Source organism: Polypterus senegalus, chromosome 17 (assembly GCF_016835505.1).
Source record: "Polypterus senegalus isolate Bchr_013 chromosome 17, ASM1683550v1, whole genome shotgun sequence".
NCBI classification, from domain to species: domain Eukaryota; kingdom Metazoa; phylum Chordata; class Cladistia; order Polypteriformes; family Polypteridae; genus Polypterus; species Polypterus senegalus.
This window is the reverse complement of record NC_053170.1, coordinates 89179360-89191765: the sequence shown is the minus strand read 5'-3', so window position 1 is coordinate 89191765 and position 12406 is coordinate 89179360. Positions and strand designations below refer to the sequence as shown.

Sequence of the window (12406 nt, the reverse complement as noted above, 5' to 3'; positions counted from 1 at the left end):
GCATAGAATTAAAATAAGGAGTCCCCCCTAATATGTGTGGACACTGATATGGCAATACATCCGTACATCCATCCATTATCCAACCCGCTATATCCTAACTACAGGGTCACAAGGGTCTGCTGAAACCAATCCCAGCCAACACAGGGTGCAAGGCAGGACACAAACCCCGGGCAGGGCGCCAGCCCACCGCAGGGCACACCCACACACGGGACAATTTAGAATCGCCAATGCACCCCACCTGCATGTCTTTGGACTGTGGGAGGAAACCCACGCAGACACGGGGAGAACATGCAAACTCCATACAGGGAGGACCCGGGAAGAGAACCCCAGATCTCCTAACTGCGAGGCAGCAGCGCTACCCACTGCGCCAATGTGCCACCGCCATTTTTAAACAGTTATTATCAAATAGAGCTGTACAAATTTAAACATAGCCACAGTGTAAAATTTAAAAAGAAAGGTTTTGATAGACAAAGTAACAGTAAGTCAGTCATTCCCCAGCCTGCCATATCCTAAGGGTCAAGGGTTCTGCTGGAGCCAATCCCATCCAGCACAGGGCACAAGACAAGAACAAATCCCTGGGCAGGGTGCCAGCTCACCGGAAGGGCACAAGCACACACCAGGGACAATTTAGGATTGCCAATGCTTCTATCCTGCATGCAAACTCCACACAGGGAGAGCACCCGGGAAGTGAACCCAGGTCTCCTAACTGCGAGGAAGCAGCAGCGTTACCCACTGTGCCACGGTAATACATGATAGTTAAATTATGGTGAATTCTGAATGACTGCAGGGTTGTGAAATTTTTTTTTTTTTTTTTGAAAGAGCAATAATATTTTGTTCCACATCTCCCAAATGCTGATGTTAACTGTTCATTACTAATCAAGTATTGCTTCTGAAATGTCACTCCAGGTTTATCCATATGTTATGAGGTCACCATGCAGACACCCTTCAAATAAAGTGTTACTGTAATTTGTCACATTTTATTAGTGTTCTCTATGCAATGTTAAGTACCGTATATACTCACATATAAGCTGGGTCTTGAAACCTGAAAAATCGATCATAAAAATCAGACCCCGACTTATATGCCCGTTCAAAAATACAACACATTTTTTTTATTACATCTTCTTGCCTCCTCTAACCTCACATCAGTTTCTCAGACGCATAGAAATTTTGTTGCAGCAGCCCAGTTACCGATTTCTTTCGCTACTTCAACGACATTTATTTTAAAACCAGCTTCATATTTTCTTCTGATCGAACGCTCCATCGTAGGTAAGCGATGCTCTCACGATAAAAGTGTATGAGGGTGTGAGATACAAAAAACACAAATCGGTGCAAACGTTGCTTCGGAATCATTCGGGTATCACTGTGTGGCCATGTAGGCACAATGGAGAGAGAGGTTAGGAGTACACGCTGATACAGGGCATTGCCACACCCACATAGATTAAAAAAAGGCCATGTGCCCCGTGGTCACTCTCTCAGGTGGGCGTTAGCATATCATAATCTCTTGGACCAATACGGCGATTTTTCCGCATTCCACTTATAAGACCGACATTATAAAATTCTGGAAATTAAACAGTAAAATCAAGCCCCAACTTATCCGCGAGAGAACTTACCCGTGAGTGTATACAGTAATCTCTAAAAAAGACTTGAAATATATCAGTGCACGCTAATTCAATCAAGATAAAATCAATATTGAATCAAATCGGGACATCAGTGCCAATACCTGAGCCCTACTAGACAGACATCTTATCTTTATAATAATCAATAATCTTTGGCCCAGAGCCGAATGCCAGGGGCCCTTGCATTGTGCCACGCAGCACCAGTTACTTTTCAGAATGACAAGCGGACTTAAACCGACTCAAGAGTTGAGGTGGGGAGCGGACTGGAGTCTACCTCAGCAATACCTGGACATGCCTGTCCATACCGCAGGTGGGCACAGCCTCACACACTCACCGCCACAAGAGGGCCAATCGTGAGTCGCCGCTGAAGGCAGTAGAAAAAAGTAAAAATGAACAAATCCACTTGAAACTATAAACTTAAAGACAATAAACTAACTAGTGTGACATTTAACGATAAATATACACCACGTGGCATTTGTTGTTGGTGACATTTAAGAAATGAAAATAATCAGTTATACAATTTCTGCGCTTCTTCATGCTCTTGAAGAATCAAACAATTTAAACTAAAGGGTGCCAACACGTTTAACAGATTAAAAACGCCGATTTCCTTAAGGCAGATTCAAAAAGAAATCCTCAGGTTTATGCTGCCACCTTGAGACAGTCCTCGGGCTAGACACTTGAGCAAAAGTGCAGACGGGCGGGAGAGCACTGGGGCCGAGGAGCCGTCACCTAATCAGTGACTCATTCATGGCTGCAAATTAAACCCTGGCTTTAATGGATTCTCTGTTTACCTGTTTTTAATTCAACAGGAGTTCTGAAACAGGTAAACAAAAGAATATAATTACAAGTTACAACTGTGAACTTAGAAGTATGCAGTAGACATTGATTATGTGACTGCTTGCAATTACAGATTTATTCTCCGTGTTGCCATTCCCTCCCGTACCCTTAGATCCTCTCCCTCCATCCACTTGACTGTGCCCTTCGCCCATCTTACCACCATGGAGAGCAGAGCATTCAGTTGCTCTGCTCTGGAACTCACTACCATCAGAGCTTAGAAATATTAAATCATTCTCACTTTTCAAATCTAAACTTAAAACTCATTTGACTGCTTCTTCTCTTTGGTTACAATTGCTCTGTCTGATTTTAATTTTTGTATTTTAGTTTTGTTTTTAAATGTGTGTTTTGTCTACTGGTCGGTGCCCTTCATTGTTTAGAAAAGCACCTATTAAAAAATAAAATGTATTATTATTATGCCGGATCCATTCTGCAGCCTTCAAGGACACCACTTACAAATTCCTCTTTTGCTGTGATAAGTTTTAAGTTTTAAAATGATCACATAGTCAAGGCGGACTTAGAAAATGAGCTGAATGTGCACATCTGAAATATTTGGATTCTGTAGACCAGAACTGGTCACTTTAAGTCGGTGAAGCATCAGTGTGTCCTGCAATTATCTGGTATCCCACCCAGAATCGGGTCTGCTTTGTGCCACATAGCTGATGTATTTCAGTAAAACCATACAGGTAGGGTCTGCTGTTTTATTAAGAAGATGTGTGCTTTATCTATCTGTGGCAGGTTCTACTTGACCCTCAGTTATCTCAATGGGAAACATGGCTTCATTTGTGCATACTGTGTGCGCAGTGCTAGTGTACCTGTGCCCAATGTGCCCAATCCAGCATAAAATGACATGCGCACGCACGCACACACACACACACACATACATATATACTGTATCTCTCTCTCTTTTATATATATATATATATATATATATATATATATATATATATATATATATATTATAATATATATAAACTGCTCAAAAAAATGAAAGGAACACTTTGAAAACACATCATATCTCAATGGGAAAAAGAAATCCTCCTGGATATCTATACTGATATAGACTGGGTAATGTGTTAGGAACGAAAGGATGCCACATCGCTTGATGGAAATGAAAATGATCAACCTACAGAGCCCTGAATGTCAAAGACGCCCAAAAATCAGAGTGAAAAAATGATGTGGCAGGCTAGTCCATTTTGCCCAAATTTAATTGCAGCAACTCCAAATTGTACGCAGCACTTTGTATGGCCCCTGTGTTCTTGTATACATGCCTGACAACGTCGGTGCACGCTTCTAATGAGATGACAGATGGTGTTTTGGGGGATCTCCTCCCAGATCTGGACCAGGGCATCACTGAGCTCCTGGACAGTCTGAGGTGCAACCTGGTGGCATTGGATGGACCACAACATAATGTCCCAGAGGTGTTCTATTGGATTTAGGTCAGGAAAGTGTGGTGGCCAGTCAATGGTATCAATTCCTTCATCCTCCAGGAACTGCCTGCATACTCTCACCACATGAGGCCAGGAATTGTCGTGCACCAGGAGCCACTGTACCAGCATAGGGTCTGACAATGGGTCCAAGGATTTCATCCTGATACCTAATGGCAGCCAAGGTGCCTTTGTCAAGCCTGTAGCGGTCTGTGTGACCCTCCATGGATATGCCTCCCCAGACAATCATTAACCCACCACCAAACTGCTCATGCTGAATGATGTTACAGGCAGCATAATGTTCTCCATGGCTTCTCCAGACCCTTTCACTTCTGTCACGTGCTCAGGGTGAACCTGCTCTCATCTGTAAAAGCACAGGGCACCAGTGGTGCATCTGCCAATTCTGGTATTCTATGGCGAATGCCAATCGAGCTGCATGCTGCTGGGCAGTGAGCTCAGGGCCCATTAGAGGACATGGGGCCCTTGGGTCACCCTCATGAAGTCTTTCTGGTTGTTTGGTCAGAGACATTCACACCAGTGGCCTGCTGGAGGTCATTTTGTAGGGCTCTGGCAGTGCTCATCCTGTTCCTCCTTGCCCAAAGGAGCAGATACTGGTCCTGCTGATGGGTTATGGACCTTCTATGGCCCTCTCCAGCTCTCCTAGAGTAACTGCTTGTCTCCTAGAATCTCCTCCATGCCCTTGAGACTGTGCAGGGAGACACAGCAAACCTTCTGGCAATGACACGTATTGATGTGCCATCCTGGAGAAGTTGGACTACCTGTGCAACCTCTGTAGGGTCCAGGTATCGCCTCATGCTACCAGTAGTGACACTGACTGTAGCCAAATGCAAAACTAGTGAAGAAACAGTCAGAAAAGATGAGGAGGGAAAAATGTCAGTGGCCTCCACCTGTTAAAGCATTCCTGTTTTGGGGGTCATCTCATTGTTGTCCCTCTAGTGCATCTGTTGTTAATTTCATTAACACCACAGCAGCTGAAACTGATTAACAACCCCCTCTGCTACTTAACTGACCAGATTAATATCCCATAAGTTTCATTGACTTTATGCTGTACTCTGATTAAAAAGTGTTCCAATCCAAGGTTTGGATTTTTTTCTCCCTAAATAATAAAAACCACCATTTTAAAAACTGCATGTTGTGTTTACTTGTGTTATATTTGACTAATGGTTAAATGTGTTTGATGATCAGAAACATTTTGTGTGACAAACATGCAAAAGAATAAGAAATCAGGAAGGGGGCAAATAGTTTTTCACACCACTGTGTATATATATATATATATAAAATTCAGTAAGGCAAGACACCCATGGAAAGCACGCCGGAAGGGTCGTGGATTCACTAAGCCGCCGACAAGTAAGACACTTATGGCGGACGCAGGAAGGAGCCACGCCCACCAACTCCAAGACCATTGGATACGATGACAACTTGCGGAGCCACGGCCATCAACTCGGACGCGACGACATTTATATTCGTCTGTCGTAGAGGCCTCATGTACCTCCGAGCCACCTTGACTGTTCATAGAGGCATGTTTCTCGCGGAGGTGAGTCGCCATATGCAGCGTGTAAAACTGTTTGCGAGGGGTATCCCATGGGATCCTTAAAACAACCCTTTACAACTGAGGTTAAAACGTAATGAAGTAAGCAGTCTTTAAAAACCGAGTTTTCGGTTACGACGCACGACCGCGTGCACCATAGCAAACTGTTTTACACGCTACATACAGCAAGAGGGAGCGGAATGGACGTCCTCCTCCTCTCTTCCCGTTCCATCCTCCACGCCTGAGCGCCGTCCACCCCCATCCCTCTGTCTGGGAGGAGAAGGCGCGATGGTGGTCCACCGGTTTTCAGTCACGGACGATTGTGTGTTGGTTCGTTCCGTGCATTGTTACAATGTTGCTTTTCTCGCTGATTTATTACATTACCGAGTTTTCAAATGTTAATTTTCTCCCTGTGCTTAAAAATCATTCAAAAACCGGCCTGATTATGCGGCGTATGGTACGCCGCGGGTTGGCTAGTCTAATATAATTTTGTGGCGGATGGCTGGGGATCCTGGCCACCCGGGATGCCTGGAAGGACCGGTAGACAGACAATACCTCCCCGGGCCACGAGAGGGCGGGCAGCCACCCTGGTCCACATGGGGGCCATGCGATCAGAGCTTAGAAGCTCAACCCAGTTGGTGCCCGTGGCCATCGCCAGGGGGCTCCCAGATGATTATAGAGTGTTGGACTGCAGCACTTCCACCACACCTGGAAAAGCTGCCGGAAGAGAATCCACGCACACCCCAGAGTGTTTCTGGGTGCTCATGCAGCACTTCCGGTGTAAAATTTTGCCAAATCAATATGCGGACAACAATACAAATTTCTATACGGGATCGGTCGAGCCTCGGGTTAACAACAACCGCCACCGGTACTGTTAGCCAACAGGGTGCTGGTGGACATTGGGCTACTGTTGGCTGAAAAAGAAGAAGGGTGTAACAGAACAAGATGCAGGAGACAGAAAGATATGGAAGAAGATGATCCGCTGTGGCGACCCCTAACGGGAGCAGCCGAAAGAAGAAGAGGATTGTGAGTGGTGGTTTTTAAATGAAAACGTATGCATGGAGCCTTAGTTTTTTATTTATTTATTTTTTGTTTTTTCCTGTCCACCCTGGCCATCGGACCTTACTTATTCTATGTTAACTAATGTTGACTTATGTTTATTTTTTATTGTGTCTTCTATTTTTCTATTCTTCATTTTGTAAAGCACTTTGAGCTACGTTTTTTTTGTATGAATATGTGCTGTAGAAATAAATGTTGTTAGTGTTTTCACTACCAAATAAAGATTTACTGCCTAGACAACTAGCTCTTGAGTTTTCTTTTTATCATTTCTAGTTGCAGTACATTTGTCAGCCAATGTGCCAGTTGTTTACCACTTCGTTGCTTGTTCATTCTTTTTACTACTTGCTATTTCATTTATTTCCTTATTGTTTGCATAACAGCAGCATATTTGACCTTTACTCTTGTTTTTTGTCCCTGATGTATAATAACCCTTAATGATTAGGGGGGAAAGGTTCCACCATGTTGCTTTATATATATCATGTTGTGGACAATTTTCCATCCCACAAGGTTTACTAGAAAATCCAGTCAGGAAACTTTATGGCCAGAAATGTGACGTCTCTAAGGCCAGTTGTATTATTGTGGAATCCTACAGCCTGGGATTTGTGCCTGGAGGGCTAGGCTGTGTGGTTTTGCACCATTTGTTCAACGTTAAAAGGTGCATCCACATCATATATGGGCAGAGTGGTGGCTTTGAGGCTAAGGATCTGTGCTGGTATCCAGAAGGTTGCCGGTTCGAATCCCCATCACTGCCAAAAGAGATGCTACTCTGCTGGGCACTTGAGCAAGACCCTTAACCCGTAATTGCTCCAGAGGCGCTGTACAATGGCTGACCCTGCGCTCTGACCCTAAGGGCTATGTGAAAACTAACAAATTCCTAATACAAGAAATTGTATAAGGTAAAATAAAGAACAAAAAAAAAATATTGAAAAGCTTTTCTTTACTTATTTGTATTACTGTAGCCTACCTTATTATTGTGAAAATGCTCAGTTAAGGCAGTCAGAAGTCTCAGGGAGTCTCAGTAGCTGTCGTTATTAAACATGGTGCTGAAGAATGGAACCACATGGCATCTTGATCAGCACGTGCAAGTAAGACGTTCACTGTGCTCTTTACATTTGACAATAAGACCCCAGAAACCTAAAACTGAGCAACCAAAACTCATCCACTAAACCTGCTTCATCAGTTGCTGTGCTGTGGGGCAGCTAAAGCCTAACCCAGCCAGCATTGGGTGCAAGGCAGCAACGATCTCCGAACAGGGCACAAGTCGATCATAAGGTGAAATGACACACACACACGCACACATATCAGGGGACAATTTAGCATCGCCACTCCACCTACAGTTACCTGAATGTCTTTGGACTGCAGGAGGAAACCGACAGACATGGGGAGAACATGCAAACTCCACAAAGGGAGGACGTGAACTTGAACACCGGTCAGCCAAATACATTATTAATCCAATTCAGGGTCACAGAGGGCCAAGAAACACAAGACCCCATAGAGGGCAGACAAGGAGAATGATCCTGAATAATGTAATGCATTTTATTACTAAAAATGTTCTGATTTTCCATCTGTTGGAGTGACAGAGGCATGTCAACTGGACAGGCACACAGATACATAGCAATGCTTACCCTTTAGTTAATATACTAGCTGTGCCACCCATCAAAGACGGGTTGAAAGCCAAGTAATCAATGTCGACCTCAGCACTAACATTTGCAGCCCATCGTCTATTAGGATGTATGGTTTATAAAGCCTTAAATAATCTGCTCCATCTTATATATCGGAATGCCTGACACGTTATATTCCAAATCGTAACCTTAGATCTTCAAATGAGTGTCTCCTTAGAATTCCAAAAGCTAAACTTAAAAGAAGTGGTGAGGCGGGCAGGCGGCCTTCTGCTGTTATGCACCTAAAATCTGGAATAGCCTGCCAGTAGGAATTCACCAGGCTGATACAGTAGAGCACTTTAAAACACTGCTGAAAACACATTACTGTAACATGACCTTCTCATAACTTCACTCTAACTTAATCCTGATACTCTGTATGTTCAATTCTTCGTAATAACTATTCACAGTGGCTCTAAAATCCATACTGACCCCTACTCTCTCTTCTGTTTCTTTTTCCGGTTTCTTTGTGGTGGCGGCCTGCGCCACCTCCACCTACTCAAAGCATCATGATGCTCCTACATTGATGGACTGAAAGCCAGAAGTCTACGTGACCATCATCATCATCAGGTCCTTCCATGAAAACCCTAAATACAAAGAGGACTGTTTGACTTATGTTAAGTAGATTGCCCAGAGGGGACTGGGCGGTCTCTTGGTCTGGAACCCCTACAGATTTTATTTTTTTTCTCCAGCCTTTGGAGTTTTTTTTTGTTTTTTCTGTCCACCCTGGCCATCGGACCTTATTCTTATTCTATGTTAATTAATGTTGACTTATGTTTATTTTTTATTGTGTCTTCTATTTTTCTATTCATTTTGTAAAGCACTTTGAGCTACATTTTTTTGTATGAATATGTGCTATATAAATAAATGTTGATTGATTGATTGATTGATCACTACAAGTGTTTGTGATGCGCCATCTGTATATAATAAGTGGCAGATGAAGCACTGACACCATCCTTAATACTCACACGATCATTCGCGACTGAACATCTGCTTCCAATCACCAAATGGTTTAGAAACTTCTTGTGAAATTCACCCACCCCAATAAAAGTCTGTGTGTTTATCCAGTTGCAAGGTCTCCGTCATTCCAATCGATTTGTAGCTGGGGTCTCCAACTCCGGTCCTGGAGGGCACAGTGGCTGCTGGTTTTCATTCTAACCCTTTTCTTAATTAGTGACCTGCTTTTGCTGCTAATTAACTTCTTTTGAATTCATTTTAATTGACTTGTTTTTCTAAGATTTGTTCCCCTGAATTTCCTCACCGTTCCTCTGAATTGCTTCATTTCTTCCCTTCAATGGCACCCAAACGGAAATGAAATGTGAAGTGAGGGAGCCAAGAGAAGACCAGCTAAGTCAGGGCTTCAAACTCACCAACCAAATTCACTCCAACCAGCTGCTTAATTAGGTGAAGAGTCGTATGGTTAATTAAACCCGTTCTTTAATTCCATGACTTATTGCTGCTCTAATTGTGCAATAGCAGACATTTCTGAAATTGTCAATTACCTCTGTTCAAATGTTCTGAGAAGATCAACATGCCTGAAACCTTCACCTTTCTTTATTTTCAGATGTTGTATGATGGACACCAGTTGTTTTGGTTCATTTTGTATCTCATTATTGTTTGACTGCTAATTAAGTCTGAGTAATTAGGAGCAAACATATGTCACTAATTAAGAAAAGGGTTAGAATGAAAACCTACAGCCACTGTGGCCCTCCAGGACCAGAGTTGTGGATCCCTGATTTGTAGTAATAAAATGCATTGCATTTGTCATTCCAACAAATGGTGCATGAAAAAACATTAACACTGCTTTTACAAATCCCACACCAAATGGTGCATAACAGAGACATGTGCATCACATTTGTCATTCCAACAGATGGCGCATCACAAACACTTGTAGTGACACATCCTAATAGACGACGGGCTGCAAATGTTAGTGCTGAGGTCTACATTGATTACTTAGCTTTCAACCCATCTTTGATGGGTGGCACAGCTAGTATATTAATTAAAGGGTAAGCATTGCTATGTATCTGTGTGCCTGTCCAGTTGACATGCCTCTGTCACTCTAACAGATGGAAAATCAGAAGTTTTTTAGTAATAAAATGCATTACATTTCTCATTGATGCATCACAAACATTAACACAGCTTTTACAAATCCCATACCAAATGATATATAACAGGGACATACAGCACATGGTGCACTATACTCTAATAGATGGTGGGCTGCAAATGCTAGCGCCGAGGTCTACGTTGATTACTTAGATTTCAACCCGTCTTAGACGGGTATCAAAGCTAGTAAAATACATTGGTATAACAATAGTCAAGTAATTTAATAAAAGTGACTCCCTGTAATGGAAAGTACCTGTGCGCTCCCCCCTTGCTCGTACACATGCAGGTGAGCCCGGTCCCCAACAATGATTTCCTCTCCTCTTTGTTGGCAGTGTGTCATAACTATAGAAAAGAAAAATGAAAAAACACTGAGACTCACATAAGGAATTAAATATGTAATATACGGGCTGGCCCTCAGCATTAGAACTCCAGCGCTAACCAGCATACCACTGATCTGCAAGCATAATTTTTACATTTCACTAGCAAGTGTCACACAAAACCGACCTAAATGTTTACAGAAATAGAGAGCGCAGATATTAACTGTTATTAAATTAGCTAACAAACATTTATTTCATAACCTAATTATTCAGTTTCAGGAAGCCATCCCAAGAGAAGGATACTTACCTGATATCAAATTGCTCATCGTGCCAGATGGAACAAAAAGACTTGCCTCCATTCCAAACAGATGGGCTGCTAACTCCTGAAGCTCTGAAGACAGAGAGAGAGAAAGAGAGAAACAGAGAAAGTCAATCAGCTTTTGTTTTTACTGAAATAGCAATACAACGCAGGAGACTTTAGTGATAAATCAGTCACTTCCAAGTCTATTTCCCCAATCAGACACGGTGCGTCTTTTGAACTCTAGTGGCTTCCCCAAGAGACCACAGCGTAAAACAATACGCTGACTGCTATGGACTGGAAGAACATTTCCAGCAGCCTGCTGCACACACTAGCAGACCTTGTGAGGTCCGACGGCTGTAATGCTGCTACACAACACTTTAGAACGAGTAACCCATATTCTAAAGTGTTGTCATTAACGCTTTATAATTTTTATTAATGTCAAACACCATGCTTGTTAAGGTCTTCTTATATATCAATAACAGATGAATGGATATATCCAGGTAACCCCCTATTTTAGAATGCTACTTGTGGTTAGTAATAAATGGTGAATATTCATAATCAAGGTGGAAATATTTCTAAAATGCAGTCATGTGCAGTGACTACATTTTCTGTTACTTTTTCCCACAATCTGTAGTTAAGTCATCGCGGCACTTGCTACTTTATATAGCGCCTTTCACTACAATGCTTTGTGACACAGCAACACTGTTAGACTACTTTAAGAGGTTCGCCCTGTCATTTAGCGAGCATACCTGTGGTAATCAAGACAAATATGCTATGACAGAAGCTGAAATGCACAACTAAAAACTTTTTAATTCTGTCTTAATAGGCTGACAGATGGAATGTAACGTCTTACTGTTGACGCTTGGGTCTTCACCGTAGACATCATCGCCAACCTCGGCCTCTGCCATGGCCCTGCGCATAGCCGGACCGGGCTGGGTGACGGTGTCGCTGCGCAGGTCTACCGTCCTGACCGACACCGAACTGGGAGGAACCGAGCCTTCCAAGGATACTCGATAACGGCGCTTCCATGTTGACTGCTTTATGTGCCGTGCTTGCCGCCCGATGCAGCGTAGAATTACAGAACTCATAGTGCAGAATGTTTTAAAACTACACTTCTTAAGATTCGGAAAATATGGACTTCATATCTTCAGACAAAACAGCAGAGGGTAAGGAGTGAACCGAGCACTGGAGCGAAATCGGCAATCCTCGTGCAGAGGCGGAAGCCGGCAAGGCAGCTCAGCCTATCCCAGAGACTACTGAGTGAGGGGCGGAGCTCACGGGGCGGGCTGTTTGAGCGAGAGAATCCACTACTGCAAACAAAATGAATATTAATATATTTAAATAGCTCAAAAGCGCTTTAGACGATACCGTAAAACATTTGAATCTTTTAACCCTAAATTACCTAGGAACGTAACTAAATAAAATATACCTACATTTAATTTCAAAACGGCAGTAATTTAAATCTTGAATTCAATTATAAATACAAAGCTACCCATAATTTGTGGATATATGTATGTAAATTTTTGTGCAAAATGTTACTAG

At 42.8% G+C, this 12406-nt stretch overlaps 1 protein-coding gene across 2 annotated transcripts in view; it reads right to left on the bottom strand.

Annotated features, from left to right (window-relative positions):
• Window positions 1–12100, bottom strand: part of tha1 (threonine aldolase 1) — a 42878-nt gene extending 30778 nt beyond the window's left edge. For both annotated transcript variants that reach the window (XM_039740156.1, XM_039740157.1), the window contains exons 1-3: window positions 11718–12100; window positions 10871–10954; window positions 10500–10588 (exon numbers count right to left, since the gene is read on the bottom strand). In XM_039740156.1, coding sequence (XP_039596090.1) covers window positions 10500–10588; window positions 10871–10954; window positions 11718–11952 — 408 coding nt within the window. In that variant the 5' untranslated portion in view covers window positions 11953–12100. The remainder of the gene's footprint in view (window positions 1–10499; window positions 10589–10870; window positions 10955–11717) is intronic.
• Window positions 12101–12406: the final 306 nt, after the last annotated feature.